The following is a 17,927-nucleotide window of genomic DNA, read 5'->3' as shown; positions in this document are numbered from 1 at the left end:
TCTGTTATAACGAGGTTCGAGCGTATTATCGAAAAAATGTAAAAATAGAGCCTTACTGAAAAAGTTTATTAGTGACAAGTACAAAATCCTACCGTAAGGTATCACAACAGTACTTTCTTGCTTTGTACTCTGTGCACAGAGCTGTTAAAGATGTCTCAACAGTTGTTTCATGTATGCAAACACGTAGTGCACGTTGCCACTATTAAAGTGTGCAGCTAAGCAATCCAGTCACTGTTCCCATGCTCCCGTTAAGTACCAACAACTGCTAATGTTGTAAACTTTACATACCTCAACAAGAAGCATTTAAGAGAAGTCTGCTGTACTTGTTTCAAGTGTCATTAGACAGGCCCTACGGTGTTTACCTTGTTTTATCCCTTGCGTCGTTCCAGACTGCCATGCTCACAGCTAAGAAACGGAGATGAATGTCCACTGTGCACATCAGAAATGTGGTTCAACATGGAGAACCACTTTGCTACAATCAGATTCCTATCTTCATTGCTTGTTGAAGCACAGCAGTACAGGTGACTGATGATTAATTTTATTCAAAAAACAATAACATTGCTGTCCTTGAAGTGCTTTGCAGCTGCTAGAAGTTCCTCCTTGATGCCTTGACATTTGGAGAACACAACAAAGCTGCAAGAGTGCCACTAATGAAATAACTCTTATTTTTACACATTTGCATGACACGGCCTCTTCAAAAACATACAGAAGCACCGTATGCAGATATCCATCTATCAGTGATTACCTTTTGCAAAATGCCACACATCAAATCTGTGGTCTATATCTCTAGGGTTGCTGGCAAGGCACTTCCTGGTTGGTCCATGCCTGTCAGTTATTAGTGTGGCAATTGCAATTCCTTGAACTTTCAGGTATCTCGGGCCTGGTTTAAAGTGTTCCAGTTCCGTGTTGTTACTGCTACCGACTTCATTCAAGTGAAAGTTATAAAAAAACAAGCCAGGTGACATCCAATGCAGGTGCATTTGGGTACACATGCAACACATGCAACACAGAGTATGTGCCAAACTTTGTAGAAAACCCCGGTTAGTCTGAATGGCCATCACCAGCTATAACCGTTTCACTTCGTGCAGCTACTGACAAGAGTTCTGTCTGGTCCTCTCGCCAAACCCCCCCAAAATTTTGAAGTGAGTATGAAGAAACAATGTTTAGAAACAGCACTTTAATGCAGTAGCCACAGCTAATTCTTCCAGACAGTGTCACTACCAGCAGCTTTAGCAGCATTAGTGGCAAGGGGAAGTTACTGGAGGTAAGGGGTATTTGCAACTGTTTATCAGGCAGTTTAAATTTGTGTTCATGTCCACTGCGATGCATTAATAACCTGTATTGCACTTTACAGTCAGTGAAATAAACCAATTTTTCTACCTGTGACATTTATAACGGTGGAAAGCAGACTGGATGGCACGCGTGACTCTTCACACTTTCTGCACAGATGGAATTAAGAGGTTCTGCTGATGACGGAAGAAAGTCCTCTTTGACATGGTAGCCACCTTTACCAATGACAGCATCTGCAAAGACTTCGCTGGGTTCAGGCCAGAAAAGAATTTCTGCTGCAAGAAGCACATTCCCAGCTGCAAATGGTCCAATTTGGGGTTAACTGTGCCAAACAAATTTGTGCTGGTTGGGGCAGAGAGCTACGACTTCAAGTGCTGTGCCGTTCACTTTAGTTGTGATGCTTGCATCTTGAGTATAGCTGCAATAATCTCTCTAAAAAAACAACATATTTTGATTCATCCTGTGAGCCAGGGGACTCGGCAGTCAGATTTAAAGCTCCTGAAAAAGGCAAAAAGAAAAAGAAATTTGACACACCATCAACTGTAGTACAACAAATGGCATACTGAACTAATCACGCAAAGGAGCCCTTCGAGTACAGTCACTTCCTTAAACACCAAAGTAGTTGCAGGAGAACCAACATTGCACTTTCAACCCTTTGTTCCCCTAATTCAAACACTGAATGATATGCTTCGTGTGTCCACAGGTTGATGCCCTCACTACTCACATTCATTTCTGAAGAGTGTAACTGAGTGGGTATAAACATGAGTGTATAGGAATATTGCTATGCTTGTTTACGGAAAAATTTCTTTGCACAGTAGACTTAAAATCAGGCTGCAATGAGATGAACGAAGTGGCCTTGCCCGATATTAGCGGTACAAGCAGACGGCTCATAAGAAGAGCCCAAATCCTGAGAAATGAACTCTTCACCACTGGCGAAATACATGAGTGAACACGGGTAAGAGCAAGTGCACATGAATGTTGATATGCTGCATTTATGGGGAAAAAAATAACTACACAGTAAGCCTCAAATCAGGATGCAATGAAATGAACAAAGTGGCCTCACCCTGCAGACAACCATGCACGCAGCAGCCCATGTGAAGAGTCCAAATCATGAGAAATTATGAACTTTTCACCACTTTACTGGCGGCTTTTATGAGCAGCAGAGTGCCACTAAGGTATTGCCAATGTCTTCAGCTCCTACATCTCTTGAATCTGGAGAAACAGCATCAGTTTGTGAACCTAGAAGTGTAAAGTAGACACTATAAGCAAGGCCTGTGTTCAGGAAATCCTTGAACACATTCAGGGATTTCCATGGCTGTGCAAACTATTTGTGCCTCCAATAATTATTTGAAACACTTTGGTCTGAAAGATAAAAGCTACCCATAACAGCGAACATATCTACCAATGCGAGGCAGTTGTTTTTCCCTCAATTGTTATTGCCGATGAGGTTTATGGTGACACCTCCTGAAACTTATGGCATTAGGATGAAAGGGCCACATGTCCTGGAATAAAAATGACGTGCCCAGCCTGCCCTCTTCAGGCCAAATTTATAGCAATTTCTGGCCTGTCTGCTGCCAGCTGTTTTATTTCCACTTCCGTTTGTCTCGCCTTGACAACAAAGCTAGGCTGTTATTTCAGCATCCTTACTGAGATTTATTCTTTATATTAAAGGCTCTAGGTCTAGCCACTGATGGAGACCTATCATTAGGGTAATGTAGTGGCCGTCTTGGCCTTCATCAGCCGCATTTGGTTTGCAGCACTCCAGTGCCAGCTCAGTGGGCTGTGTGTTTGTCCAAATAGAAAACTGACGTCCCTGCCTTAAAACTGGTCAGTCATATCTTTTGCTCGCCTGATCACATGCTGCTGCAGCAGGCTTAGCTTAGGTCTCCACAGTGACATCAGAGACAGCTTAAGATTCGTGCTGCTTTCAGTTTCAGTTTAGTTTATTTCTTTAGTAAGGAGGAGAGCATGTGGCTGAAAGGGGACCTCCTGTCGAAAAATATACACATTAGAGGAAATACAAAGCATAAAACAGCTATACAGTAGTCACTATGAGGGAGATTATACAATTAGCTGCTTTATATGCTATATATGCCGGAGCAAGCGTCAGGTTCAAATTTTTGTAGGGGGCTTGCAACCAAGTGAAGAACACTGTGACAGGTCTAGTTAAACACCACCAAAACTTAGATAAGGCCCTTGTGTGACATCTTTTTTTTCACGCTGGTTACATCATTGCAGTGGATGGATAGAATGACTATCCATTAGAATGGATAGTGCAGCACACTGGTTAGATCCGGCATGTTGGGCTGTATGAGGCAAATACTGGCGATGCAACGGCTTTGCCTCTATTCATCTGTGACACACTTCACCTAAGCCATAGAGCAACACAGCCTACTCTCTCTGGTGATGTCACAAGTTCTAGGTGGTGTGGGCTAGTCGCTTGTACATACTAGCCAACTTGCATAATTGACTCGTACGGTTGGTGATGGGCATGTGTGGTACCACGACGAGCACATTTATCCTTAGAGGCTCTGGTCTCGGTGGGGTGTCTGGCAGCAGTTACCGCGGCTGTCTAGTTTGGTTCAGAAATCAAGTAGCCCTAATTTTTTTTAGGTCACTTGACCATGCATGGTGCTTTTTTTGTTTTTAATGAGTGGAGGGAAACAGCTAAATTTCTGAGGTTATACCACTGTTCAGTTTTATGATTATTTTTGAAGTATTACCATAAATAGTGCTGATTAACGTTAAAAGAGGAACCTTGTCACAGCATGCACTAATAACCTGTACACTCTCTAGAGCAAGTCTGTTTCTGCAAAGCATGAAAATGCAAGAACATACTATATTTACTGGAATATAAGTTGACCCTACATATCTAACTCGCCAAATAACAAAAAATAATAACTCAAATACAGGTCAACCCACAGCTTTTGAGAAAAACCAAGAACTTCGAGCATGACATTTTTACCATAAGCTCGGCCACTAAATCTTGTTAGTCGAAGGCACAAGCTGTATCGTTGGAACTGCCAGAGAAGCTATTCTCGACACATGCTTCGCAGGTGTGCACAGACGCACACAGCAAGCTGTACGAGTATCATACTTTTATTCTCGTTCGTGGGGTGGCAATACACAAGCATTGGCTCACTGGCATGGCTGGCTCGACTGTAATCTGCAAATGCATGGGCATTTCTGAGCGTTTTTGATTGGTTTTCTCAATGCTACTTTCTAACGTTTTATTTTTGGTATATATATTTAGCACAAACAAACATATCTAACGTACTAGTGCCAGTGCTGCATGAAGAACTAGGTGCGACAGAGGGACTCCATCAGCTCAGTACTTTGGGTAACTTTGTTCACGATTCAAGGTTGAAATTCCTTGGTCAATAATAATACAGATCAATAGCTCATATTGGGCAACATATTCAGGGGAAAAGAAGTTGACCTATAGTTGAATAAATACGGTATTTAATCGAACAGGCACTCATTTAATATACAGCCAGAAATTGGCCCAAGCACCAGCTAGTGAGCAGACGAGAGTGTGATACAGATAAAGCAGAGGAAAGAGAGCTCAGTGATAAGAATCATAAATGCCGCAAATTGATGCACTCACTTGTAAGCACACTGTCATCAGAGAACAGTGCTCATGTGCATGAGTAAATGCAAATGTAAGCATCGCAACGGGCAAATGAACAGTTCTTATAAAGTATGCTGAAAATTGGAAAGCTGTTTGTGAACTCAACATAGATCACTGTGGTATACTAACCTGAATTTGCAGTCTTTGTAGTGGTTTGAATCCGTACATGTCGTTGCCCTGGTCGCAGAAACACTTGAACATATTCAGAATGCCTCCCACAGTCATTCTGTATACTTGCATCTGTGCTACACGAGGCAGTTGAGGTCAAGGAGTCATTTGAGCCACCTAAACAACATGTATCAGCTTCCACGGCCGTTGTTGCTCCCAGTGGGAAATGCTCCTTTTGCATGTCAAGCTCTTCATTCCCACCACTTTCTCTCAAGATAGCATCAATGACCTGTGTAGTTGATAGAAAGAAAGGAGGGGCGGGTGAGAAGAGGGCAAAGAAAAACACATGAACTATAATGCATAAAACAAGGACCTGCAATGCTACGATTTAGCTGAGCAGCCATGTCAACAAACAAGAATAAACACACTAGTTCTTGAATAAATACACCGTTAATTGTTCACTGTGTATATTATGCGCTCTGCAATTTGCAACACAACATAGTATATGGCAAGACGAAAATGCTGGTCTAGGTACAAGAGTTTAGTACTGTTGCATTCTCCAGGGTAGCGTACCTCACCGCTGCTGACCAGTTGTTGCGACGCCTGTTTATCAAAGCTCAACCGATGTTACTATTGGGTAATGTGGCGTTGTCGGCAGGCTGCAGGCGTCCGGTAGACCATGGCAATCAGGCTGGGACGAGACAACTTCTAGTGCGAAACTTGCACGGTTTATTCAATGGTTGGTGAAAGACAAGAAGAGAATGAAGTCAAAAAGTACATTGTGGGGCCCTTTAAATAGGCTCCCTAAAATCGTAGGCGGGATCTTGTTCACGTCAATGTCACGTGACATGCACTGAGTCCCACGCTGCTTGGCAGCGGCACCCACTTTCCAAGGACGATCAGTTCTTGTGGTGCATCTTTTTTCTCCCATCTTGTGCCTTTTCTCCTTGGTCTGGTCTAGTGAACAGGACTTGCAAACCAGTCTCGGAACTTTTCGTCTCCTGTTTGGGCAAGCAATCGCCCCAGAACAGTGCCGGACCCACAACCACAAAGCGGCGAGCACAATGCCACCCTCCCCCAAGACCACACCAGGCTTGACAAAAAAAAAAAAAAAAGAAAGAAAAAGAAAACCCGCTACTGCTTTCCCATCCCCCGAACACTAAAAATAGGCATTTCTTGAAAGCGTTAAGACGTGGTTACTAAAATCAGCTAAAGATCAACTACAACTTCGCGATAATAAAAAAAACATAAGAGAAAAAAAGAATACCAACGTAAAAATGCCACGGAAACCCCAGTGAGAATGAGGCTTTCGTTACTCTAGGGGCAACGACTCAGACCGTCGGCATTGCCGTTAAGCTTACCCTTCTTGTAGCGAATATCGAAGGTGTACTGTTGAAGAGCCAAGTTTCAGCACAAAAGACGACCGTTTTTTGTAGACATGGACTGCAGCCATGTGAGGCGACAGTGGTCAGCCTCTATGGTGAACCTTGAACCGGCGATATAGCAAGCTAGCTTTTGCACCACCCATACTACGCAGGCGCATTCTTTTTCTGATGCAGTGTATGCCTCGTCACGAACTGAAAGCTTTCTACTGGCGTACAGGACGGGGTGTTCATTTTCATCATCTCTCTTTTGACAAAGCACTACCCCCATACCCCGGTTGGTGGCATCACACTGAAGAATGAATGGCTTAGAGTAGTTGGACGTGTTCAACACTGGCTGACTCGTTAGTGCTTTCTTCAGCCTACTAAAAGACTTTTCTTTTGCGTCATCCCACTTTATCTTTTCTGGTTCTGTTTTTCTGAGAGCATCCGTTAAAGAACTCGCAATCTCGGAATACCGCAGGATATATCTTTGGTAATAACCCGCCAAGCCAAGGAATGATCTAATGTCCCGCTTGGTGCGTGGTTGCGGGAAGTTGGCTATTGCTGTCAGTTTAACCTCGGAATGCCGACGATGGCCTTTCCCTATTACATGACCCAGATAAGCTACCTCCACGCACCCTAAGTGGCATTTGGGAGCCTTGACAGTTACATTGGCCCCTCGTAGATGACACAACACGGTTCGCAGGTGTTGCACATGGTCCGCCCATGACGAAAAAAAGATTGCTATGTCATCGAGATACGGAAGTGCAATGTCCTCCATTCCTCGTGGAACCTGGTCCATAAGGCTAAAGAAACAATAAGAATCATTCTTCAATCCAAAGCTCAGGACTTTCGGCCGAAAGCTTCCCAGCGGGGAAATAAACGCCGCAAGCCTGCTTGCCCTCTCAGTCAACGGAACCTGCCAATACCCTCTGACTAAATCGAGCGTAGAGATGAAATTATCACTGCTCACTTTCTCAAGCCTATCCTCGATATGCAGTATTGGATAAGTCTGGTCCTTCGTGATTAAATTGAGCCAGCGGTAGCTGATACACGGTCGCGGCTCTTTTCCTGGGACCTCAACCAAGATAAGAGGCGACATATAATCACTCTCTCCTGTTTCGATTACACCTAGCTCTAACATCTTGTCTATTTCAGCGGCCATGACTTGAAGTTTACGAGGTGAAACGTGATAAGCTTTTGAACGAACTGGGTCCGACGAGGTTAACTCGATGTCGTGAACAATCGCAGTGGTCCTGCCAGGTGTGTCTGAAAATATGTCTTTAAATTCAAATACGAGTTCCCTCAGATCGGTCCTTTGATTGGGATTCAACTCTGCCTGCTCTACTAGCTTGTCAATGGTCTCGTGAATGTCTTTGGCCTCCGCCACTGCTTTTAACTCCAGAAAGCCGACAGGCATCTCCTCAGGTTGGTTAAAGGACATGTTCACAATGGCCTCCTTCTGGCGGAAGGGTTTAAGTAGATTGCTATGGTACAATTCTCGTGTCCTTCGTTTTCCCGGTACCGTGATTACGTAGTTTGTTTCACATAATTTCTGAATTATGTCAACCGGTCCTTCCCATTGAACCTCTAGCTTGTTTTTTAATGAGGGTTTCAGGATCATTACCTTTTCCCTTTAACTTTAAAGCGTCGCGTGCGAGCCGTCCTGTCATAGTAATGCTTAGCATTGCTTTGTGCCATACGCATTTTCTGCCCTGCTAATTCTTGAGAAATGTGCAGACGGTCCAACAGCTCTAGCCCGTATGCCACAACCGAAGGATTGTCTGCCCGGCCTTCCCAGGCTTCTCGAACAATGCGAAGAGGGGAGCGAAGGCAGCGTCCATAAACGAGCTCTGAAGGTGAAAAACCTGTTGATTCGTGCAGTGCTGTTCGAAGCGCGAACATTGCTGCAGGCAAGCAAACCTCCCAATTGGCTTTGTGCTCATAACAAAGGGCAGGCAAAAGCCATTTCATGACTGAGTGGACTTTCTATACCGCATTTCAATGCGGGTGGTACACTGAGCTATGAATAATTTTAATACCGCACGTATCCAGAAACGTAGAGATCAGTGTGCTCGTAAAGACTGATCCTTGATCTGACTGGATTTCTGCGGGAAACCCTACTCGCGCGAAGATAGACAAAAGCGCATTGATTATCTCCACCGAGCTTAGTTCTTTGAGGGGCACTGGCTCTGGAAATTTCATTGCGGGGCATAGGTACAGTAAGAATATGCCGATAGCCAGACTGCGTTGCAGGAAGTTGTCGCACTGTGCCTATAGAGCATGCAAAATGGCTCCACGATAATGGGAACAGGTTTCATTGGCGTTTTAGCCTTATCTCCGGGCTTGCCTATGCGTTGACATGTGTCGCAGCTTCTTACGAATGCTTCTACTTCTCAAAAGCAGCTGGGCCAGTCAAATTCCTGCAGTAAGCGGTCCTTTGTTTTACGAATGCCCTGATGCCCTGTCCAAAAGCCCCCGTGGACCAAGTGCAGGAGCTGCTCACGATAAGGATGCGGCACCACGAGTTGGTCTAATTGCACTCCCTTTCGACTTGTGTACTTTCTATAGAGGACGCCTGCCCTCTTGAGGAACTTTACATTCTGTTTGGCCACAGCTTCTTTCGCGTCTGGCCTTAGGTTACGCAGGGTAGAATCTTTTTCTTGCTCAGCAATGCATGTGGCAGGGCTTACATTTAATAACTCTTCTGCATTCTGCCTCTTGAGACCGTTTCAGGCTCCGGTGCTTTCCTGACCTCTTCATTAGCTGGTGTACTTTCCACATTATCCTCTATACGGCTGTCCTGTTAGGTGCTGGTTGACGAATCCTCCATCAAACCTGTTTCCTCCACCACAGGACATTTGTACACTGCCTTGGCCGCGAGCTTCCTTGCCTTGGAATGAGTTAAGGCTTGCACTATTCCTTCACTAAACCCGATTCCCTTGCGTCACAGCAAGTCCTCAGATTTGTTAGAAAACAAATATGGATACTGTGGCGGGAGATGTGCCGAGACGGCGGCTTCAGTGTCCAGTACTCCAGAAGGGCCTTCGATAAGAATCTTGGCCACAGGGAGACAAACACTGGAGGTCTCCAAGGCTTGCCTTATCCAAGAACATTCTACCGTGAACTGGCCTTCCTCTACGTACGATGGATGCACCAGGTCCATTGTGGCTGCTGAGGCGCAAAGCACCCTACACGGTTTGCCGTTTACCAAGAGGTCTCGAATGTACGGTTCTAGCAATTTCAGATTTTCCTCGTTACTAGTTAGTGACATGAACACTAGTTTGGGATTCTTGCATCCCATGGAGATATGCCTCGTTTGCTGGCACTTGTAGCAGACTACTGGTTTCTTGGCCTCTAAAGCTTTTTTTCTTTTGCCTTTCTGCCCTCTGTTCGGGTGACTCCTCCCTTCCCTTGCTGTTCTCATCACTATTTTTCACCGAATCTGATCTTTCCTTGGAGTTATACTGACTTGACTTTTACCATCGCTTTGGCTTGTCGGGTCATGTATTTATTCCTCTCCTTCTTAGGAGCTTCGTTACCTTCGAATACATGGTGAGTTACGTACTCCTCAGCGAGATCAGCCACTCTCGTGATAGTGTCTACACCTGGCCTATCCTGAACCCAATACTTGATGTTTACTGGCAGCTGGCGGTAGAACTGTTCTAAAGCAACGCACTGCATTGTCTTTTCGGCGTCGCCAAGTGCACCCTCTTCGCTGAGCCATTCCTTCAGGTTTACCTTCAAGGTGTATGCAAAATCTGAGTAGGACTTACTTTTGGTCTACTCGACTTCCCTGAATTTTCGCCTAAATGCTTCTGCTGATAATCTATACTTTTTAAGCAGATTTGCTTTGACTCCGTCGAATTCTTCTGCTTCTTTCCCCATGTGGGTAATGATATCAGCTACCTCACGTGGCAGTAACGTAAGCAAGCGTTGTGGCCACATGTTTCTCGCGAATTTTGCTTTCTCACACATGTGCTCAAACTGCATCAGAAAAAGACCTATGTACCCTCCCACTGCGTAGGGTGCCATCAAGTCTGTCATTCTGCACTCGATTTCACGTGCCTCTGTGCTAGGTTTTTCAGTATTTTTAGCTCTCAAAAGCTCAATCTCTAGGCGCTTCATTTTGAGTGCGTCGCGTGCTGCCCGCTCGTACTCTTCTTTTTCGTCTAGGCGCTTATGCTCTTCTTTTTCTTCTATGCGCATACGCTCTTCCTTTTCCTCTAGGCGCTTACGCCCTTCCTTTTCTTCCAGCCGCTTATGCTCTTCCTCCTTACCTGCAATGCTCTCTAAGCATTCCTTCAGTTCATCGTCGTCTGCCCCGCTTGCTTTGATCACCTCAATGATCTCCTGCTTTCTCATTGATTCGGCAATTTGGAGGCCCAACTCTCTGGCCAAGCTCAACAATTCCGGCTTCTTTAGTGCCTTCAAGTTCATGGCTGCCCTTATTGCTGCTAACTCTTCACTCTATAACAACCTCAACATACTCAAAACTTCCGTCAACAGTTAAAGAAAAATCACTGCTCTGTATTTCTAAAAAAAAAAAACTTAAAGCCAAGTGATACCTTAGTGAAGAAAAGCCGTGCACTCACCATATGCAGTCATTAACCCTGACACCTTCCTTCCGAACATTGTCACCAGGACAAAGAAGAGACGATCTCTAAAATGTCATCCAAAGTTGGGGTCTCCAGAGTTACGTATCCCAATTGCTGCCAACGAATTATTGCATTCTCCAGGGTAGCATACTTCACCACTGCCGACCAGTTGTTATGACGCCTGTTTATCGAAGCTCGACCGACGTTACTATTGGGTAGCATGGCGTAGTCGGCAGGCTGCAGGCGTCCGGTAGACCATGGCAATCAGACAGGGATGAGACGACTTCTAGTGCGAAACTTGCATGGTTTATTCAATCGTTGGTGAAAGATAAGAAGAGAACGAAGTCAAGAAGTACATTGCAGGGCCCTGTAAATAAGCCCCCTAAAATCGTGGGCGGGATTTTGTTCACGTCAACGTCACGTGACATGCACAGAGTCCCACAGTGCTTGGCGACGGCACCCACTTTTCCAGGATGATTTTTTCCCGAGTTTGCCTCCACTAGTGGCAACCCATGGGTCATGGGGATCGTAGGCAGCTGAGCCCTTCTCTTTCGCTTGTCGTTGGTTCGCGAAAAGGGCGTACGGTTGTGAATGGGCGACTGATCCATTGTCCCAGTTGATGTCATCACGAGCGTGCCTCCGCTGGCGGCAGCCTGTGGGTCCTGGCTGGTTCGCGGGAAAGGTTTTCATGCACACACACAAAGGGGTCTGTGAACACTACAGGGCATCCACCAGACCGGCATCCACTCGAGACAACCATAGCAAATTAGGAATCCACTCTTCATTTCGCTTAGGCATGCACACACATGAAGGGGCCTATAAGTACTGCAGTGCACCTGACAGACCGGAAACCACTCAAGACAACCACAGCAAATTAGGAATCCACCCTTCGTTTCGATGAGGCATGGTGGTAGAGCATCCTTTTTGCCCGGGGTGTTACACGCCAACCGTAACAGTACCCCTGTCACATGGGCACATTGCATTGTGATCGAGCCCGATTTGGGTCAGACCATCAACGGGATCTGGTGTTGCTAAATGAACAATTAAATTGCGATTTCACTCAATCTGGAAAAAGTAGATCACAGTCCACGCACCGCGATCGAGCTTCTCGATTGTGATCGTAGGACGTCGTCTGCATCAACATGAATGCTCAACCAAGTCAATCTAGATTAATGAACCATGAAGAAGCAACCATCCTTGATCGTGATTGAAAGTGCCGGTGTGGCAGGAACAGGCTAGCCATATTTTATGTGAGCATACTGACAAGTGATGACACATTTTTATCACGCAATCATTCCTTCACACTTCCACATGTTCATGCCTGTCATTCACCCCCCCCCATCCTTACAATCACTCATTCATAATGACACTCGCGGCCACTTGCACTCACCAGCACACGCTCACATTCAATCTTTAAACAAACAATGCAACACTTGCCTCTTCTCTTCGATGTTTTTCCAAAGCACCATGGCCCTTGGCTTGCAGGATGGGTTGGTGCGCGAACACGGTCGGCACTGCATCTGGCCGCAGCCTCAGCCTTTTCACAGGTATCCTGAACTCGGAGAGCAGGCGCAAATCGTCACTGTAGCTGTCTGGCGTGAAATGTTCCGAGCACAAAACAGAAGTGTCACATGCACGCCAGTCCTTCCTGCCCACATTCATCTCCCAAGCCTTACGCTTGACGGGCTCCTTGGGGAATTTGAAGAACGATACGGAGCTCTCTTTGCTCTTTTCGCTCTGGCACCCCACAGCGCAACATGGGTGCCGCAGTGGAGTTGGTTCAGCCACTGTAAGATGAACAATTCCAATGGCAACCTGAACAAAACATAAGTTTCCCGCATGTGCGTAACAGCTGAAACACAGGTCGCGCGTGCACTCTGCAAGAACGCAGCTTGTGATGTCACATGGCGATGGTGGTATTGCCCTTTGTAGTAGGTCGCCATAGCCTATCCAAAGCAACATTCTTAGACATACTTCTGTTTCACAGTTCCACTTGGGAGGTGGCCGAAGTAGTGATCATGCAAGCTAGTGACGCTGCAATCGCATCTTTCGTCACTTCTGCTGCTTCTGGTTTCACCTCTGCTTACTCATTTTGGTGGTGCTGCTTTTGATGTTGCTACTGGGGCCATCTTGTTGGTGTCGTGTGATGTGCAGAGTTCTTTTCCAATGAAAAGCTTTGCGCAGAAACTTTGTGGTGTCTCACAACGGGAAAAAGTTTCGTATGCGGTTCTTCTTTGTCTACAGCTGTTTCAGCAACCAGATGAAATGCAATGGTGCTCACTATATTTTTTTCACACCGCAACGACCAGAGATTTATCTTTACCATCAGCTCAGCCACTAAATTTTGCTGTCGGAACTGCCACAGAAGCTGCTCTCGGCAGATGCTTCGCAGGTGTGCACAGACGCACACAGCAAGCTGTACGAGTATCTCACTTTTATTCTCATTCGTAGGGTGGCAATACACAAGCATTGGCTCACTGGCATGGCTGGCTCGAGTGTAATCTGCAAATGCATGGGCATTTCTGAGCGTTTTTGATTGGTTCTCTCAATGCTACTTCTTAACATTTTATTTTTTTGTATATATATTTAGCACAAACAAACATATCTAACGTACTAGTGCCAGCGCTGCATGAAGAACTAGGTGCGACAGAGGAACTCGATCAGCTCAGTACTTTTGGTAACTTTGTTCACGATTCAAAGTTGTGATTCCTTGGTTAATAATAATATAGATCAATAGCTTATATTGGGCAACATATCCAGGGGAAAAGGAAGTTTACCTATAATTGAATAAATACGGTATTTAATCAAACATGCACTCGTTTAATATACAGCCAGAAATTGGCCCAAGCACCAGCGAGTGACCAGATGAGAGTGTGATACAGATAGAGCACAGGAAAGATAGCTCAGTGATAAGAATCATAAATGCCGCTAATTGATGCACTCACTTGTAAGCACACTGTCATCAGAGAACAGAGCTCATGTGCATGAGTAAATGCAAATGTAAGCATTGCAAATGGCAAATGAACAGTTCTTATAAAGTGTGCTGAAAATTTGAAAGCTGTTTGTGAACTCAACCTAGATCACTGTGGTATACTAACCTGAATTCGCAGTCTTTGTAGTGGTTTGAATCGGTACATGTCGTTGCACTGGTCGCAGAAACACTTGCACATATTCAGAATGCCTCCCACAGTCGTTCTGTATACCTGCATCTGTGCTACACGTGGCAGTTGAGGTCAAGGAGTCATTTGCACCACCTAAACAACATGGATCAGCTTCCACGGACGCTTCTGCTCCCAGTGGGGAATGCTCCTTCTGTGTGTCAAGCTCTTCATTCCCACCACTTTCTCTCAAGATAGCATCAACGACCTGTTTAGTTGACAGAAAGAAAGCAGAAGGGGAGGGTGAGAAGTGGGCAAGGAAAACCACATGACACTATAATACATAAAACAAGGACCTGCGATGCTACGAATTAGCTGAGCAGTCATGTGCTCTGTCAACAAACAAGAATAAATGCGCTAGTTCTTGAAAGAATACACCGTTAACTGTTCATTGTGCATTTTGTACACCTTGCATGTTGCAACGCAACGTAGTACATGGGAAGCCAAAATGCTAGTCTAGGTACAAGAGTTTAGTAACCCTGTCACGCGGGCATTTTGTATCGCGATCGAGGCCGACTCGGATAGGACCGCCATCCGGAGGTGTTGCTGACTTCACTCGATCCGGATAAAGAACATCGCGGTCCGCGCATCGCGATCGAGCTTCTCGATGGCGATCGTAGGACGCCGTCTGCATCGTCATGAACGCTCAACAAAGTCGATCCAGATTCCTGGACCATGCGGCAGCAACAATTCTTGATAGCGAACGAAAGGTAGAACGAAAGTACCTGTGTGGCAGGAACAAGCAGCCATATTTTATGCAAGCGTACTCACAAACGAAGACATTTATGTCACGCAAATATTCGTTAATACTTTCACATGCTCATGCCTGTTGCTCAATTGAGCCCACACAATCGCTCATTCATAACGAAACTTGCGGCCACTCGCATTCAATCTTCAAACAAACAAACAAACAAACGAATAAAAAACACATTGGACTTGCCTCTTTCCTTCGACGTTTTTCGAAAGCGCCACGGTGCTTGGCTTGCAGAATGGGTCGGTGCGCGAACACGGTCGGCACCGCGTCTGGCCGCAACCTCAGCTTTTTCACAGGTATCCTGAACTCGGCGAGCAGGCGCAAATCTTCATTGTAGCAGTCTGGCATGAAGTGTTCCGAGCACAAAAGAGAAGCGTCAGATGCGTGCCAGTCCTTCCTGCCCATATTCATCTCCCAAGCCTTACGCTTGACGGGATCCTTGGGGAACCTGAAGAACGATACGGAGCTCTTCTTGCTCTGTTCGCTCTGGCACCCCACAGCGCTACATGGGCGCCGCAGCAGTCGCAGCCGCTGTGGCATTGTTTCAGCCGCTGCAAGTCGAACAATTGCAATGGCAAGCAGCACGAAGCAGAACTTTTCCGCATGCGCGCACAGACCAAACAGAGGGTTCGTGCGCGCGCTGCAAACGTGCAGCTTGTGACATCACCTGGAGCGTAGACCTGGAAGAAGGAAAAGATAGCAGGTAGCATCACGTCGCGCTACCAGCCTTGGCAAGCGAATGCTCCGTGAAGCTATGTGTATGGAATGGGGCAGCAGTGTGTCCGTACGGAAAAACAATGGGAGAACCATGGGAGAACTGGGACGCTTCTGCGACGACGCCACCAGTGGGGTGCTGCTATCGACCGGCCTGCCTAGCGCGCGAAATTTAAACATGTTGTGCAAAACTTTCTGCATTTATAAACTAAAACGCTCTCAAAACAGAACTCAAATTCTTATAATTTTCAAAAAATAAATAATACAAACTGTTAAGATACATCAATAACGCCGTCTATGCTTGCACGTTTCGGACCACAGGTCATGCAATGTTCCTGATCGTCTGCTCAACCGATGGCTCAGCGTTTCGGTTGCAGAAGACAAACGCTCGTCAGCTCCTTCCGTTCGGTAAGCACGCATATGTTTTTAGCACGTTTTTAGTATTTCGGAAGACACGAGGAGGAAAAGCCCGGAAAGAGCACCTGCACGGTGCCTAGTCGGTTGCACGGGATTCCTTTCATTTTATATCAGCCAGAAATGCGGTCACCAGGTTTCACTGAAGAAAAAAAAAAATACTGCTCCGTGACGAATGCAGCCGCTAACGTTTACATATTTCGCGCCGTAAAAGGGCGCCGAAGGGCAAGAATACAGCCAATGCTCTCAATGTGCCCGATCTGAAGCCGCCCGGAGTTATGATTGTTATGCAGGAACCTCAATGCACGCGCGCGCGCACACATACACACACACAAAGTACATTTGCAAGCACAGCGCTTGCCGTGCACATAAAGGATGTGCGAACGCGGCAGGAGAAACCACAGCAAGCGATCGGCGAGCTCGAAACGCACATGCATGACCTCCGCGACAACCATAACTGCCGATCCCGGAGGCTCTGTGTTGCACCTTTACTTAGCCTCTTGCGAGCAATGACTCCAGGCTGCAGTGACAGATGGCGCTGCAGTAGACCGGCGTAGACAGTAGACTGGGAGCACATGGCAAGACACCAAATCTTGGAGTGCAGGGGGATCTGGGATGGTCTTCTTTCGAGGGCAGAGAGGCTAGTAGCAAGATAGCATTTGAGGAGCGATTGAGAAAAATGGGGGAAATTCGGTGGGCTAGGAAGGTTTTCAGTTACTTATACACGAGGAATGTTGACACGAGGTGGAGGAAGCGAACTAGAAAATTGACAAGCAAATACTTGGGAAGTAGCGGGGGAACAAGTAAGGAATCATCTGTCAAGAAAAAGGTTAAGGAGGCAGAGAGGGGTATGTGGAGTACAGAGATGCAAACCAAATCGGCATTGGAGACATACAGGACGTTTAAGCAAGAAATAGCCAAAGAAAATATTTACGATAACTCTAAGGGAAGCTCATTGTTGTTCGAAGCCAGGACAGGTGTACTGAGGACTAAAACGTACCGAGCCAGATACCAGGAGATAGATTTGGTGTGCGAGGCGTGTAGAGAGGAGGAGGAAACGGCGGAACACCTGATACTTGCTTGTAAACAACTTCACCCTGCAGTTGAATCTAACGGGCAACTATTCAAAGCCTTGGGTTTTAAAGACAGTGAAAGTAGAATAGACTTTGAACAGGTAGAAATAACTAAACGGAGGCTATATGATTGGTGGACAATATCAACGCAAAAGTAAAGGAGTAAATACATAGGTATGCATGCATATAGAACCATTAAAGGCTAGGTGGCGCGCGGCGCCGCCGCCCGATTCAAAGGGTTGAGCCACAATCATCCATCCATCCATCGTGCTTTTATTAGGACGCATGCTTTTATTAGAATGTGAAGACGTCTACCCAGCGGTCGATTTAGGCACCAATGGCCTCCTTGAAGCCCTTGGGTTTAGCGCGAGCAGTGGTAAAGCAAACATGTCCGCAATAGACATTAGTAAGAGGCGATTGGAGGATTGGTGGAAGAAAAGTAGGGAAACGACAAAAGACGGAGACGTACAAAAGCACAGTTCGCAATAGGTTATCACAAAATTTGGGCGTGGTAGTTCATAGTGTTCTTTTTAATTGTTTAATCTAGGTAGGATATTAGGCAGTATAGTATCAAGCGCTTGATGGCCTCAACCCACGCCCCGTTCCAAAGGGGACGCTCATAACATCCATCCATCCATCCGGCAATCCCAGCCTTTATGGCAAAAAGAGCCACGTTTTCGCCCCCGCACGACACACTACTCAGACTAAACCGAGAAGTGCATAGAGCAGGCTTTGGCGGAGGCTTTACATGAAATGGCATCCACTTTAATGGAAGGCTAGGAGCCGAAATCAGCTGGCGCCTGGCAGGCCGGGCAATAGCTTT

The 17,927-nt window shown here is 46.0% G+C and overlaps 1 protein-coding gene across 1 annotated transcript; it reads right to left on the bottom strand.

The window, feature by feature from the left end:
• Nucleotides 1–516: 516 nt before the first annotated feature.
• LOC142583253 (uncharacterized) lies at nucleotides 517–15,767 on the bottom strand. The gene is made up of 6 exons (XM_075693646.1): nucleotides 15,090–15,767; nucleotides 14,090–14,357; nucleotides 12,429–12,778; nucleotides 5,051–5,318; nucleotides 2,354–2,529; nucleotides 517–1,788 (listed from the first exon to the last, which is right to left on the bottom strand). The coding sequence occupies exons 1-5, from the start codon at nucleotides 15,441–15,443 to the stop codon at nucleotides 2,441–2,443; spliced, it is 1,329 nt and encodes a 442-aa protein (XP_075549761.1). The 5' UTR covers nucleotides 15,444–15,767; the 3' UTR covers nucleotides 517–1,788; nucleotides 2,354–2,440.
• Between the last annotated feature and the right edge of the window lie 2,160 nt (nucleotides 15,768–17,927).

The sequence above is a fragment of the Dermacentor variabilis genome, chromosome 5, assembly GCF_050947875.1.
Source record: "Dermacentor variabilis isolate Ectoservices chromosome 5, ASM5094787v1, whole genome shotgun sequence".
Lineage (NCBI taxonomy): Eukaryota > Metazoa > Arthropoda > Arachnida > Ixodida > Ixodidae > Dermacentor > Dermacentor variabilis.
This window is presented reverse-complemented; position numbering and strand designations above follow the sequence as displayed.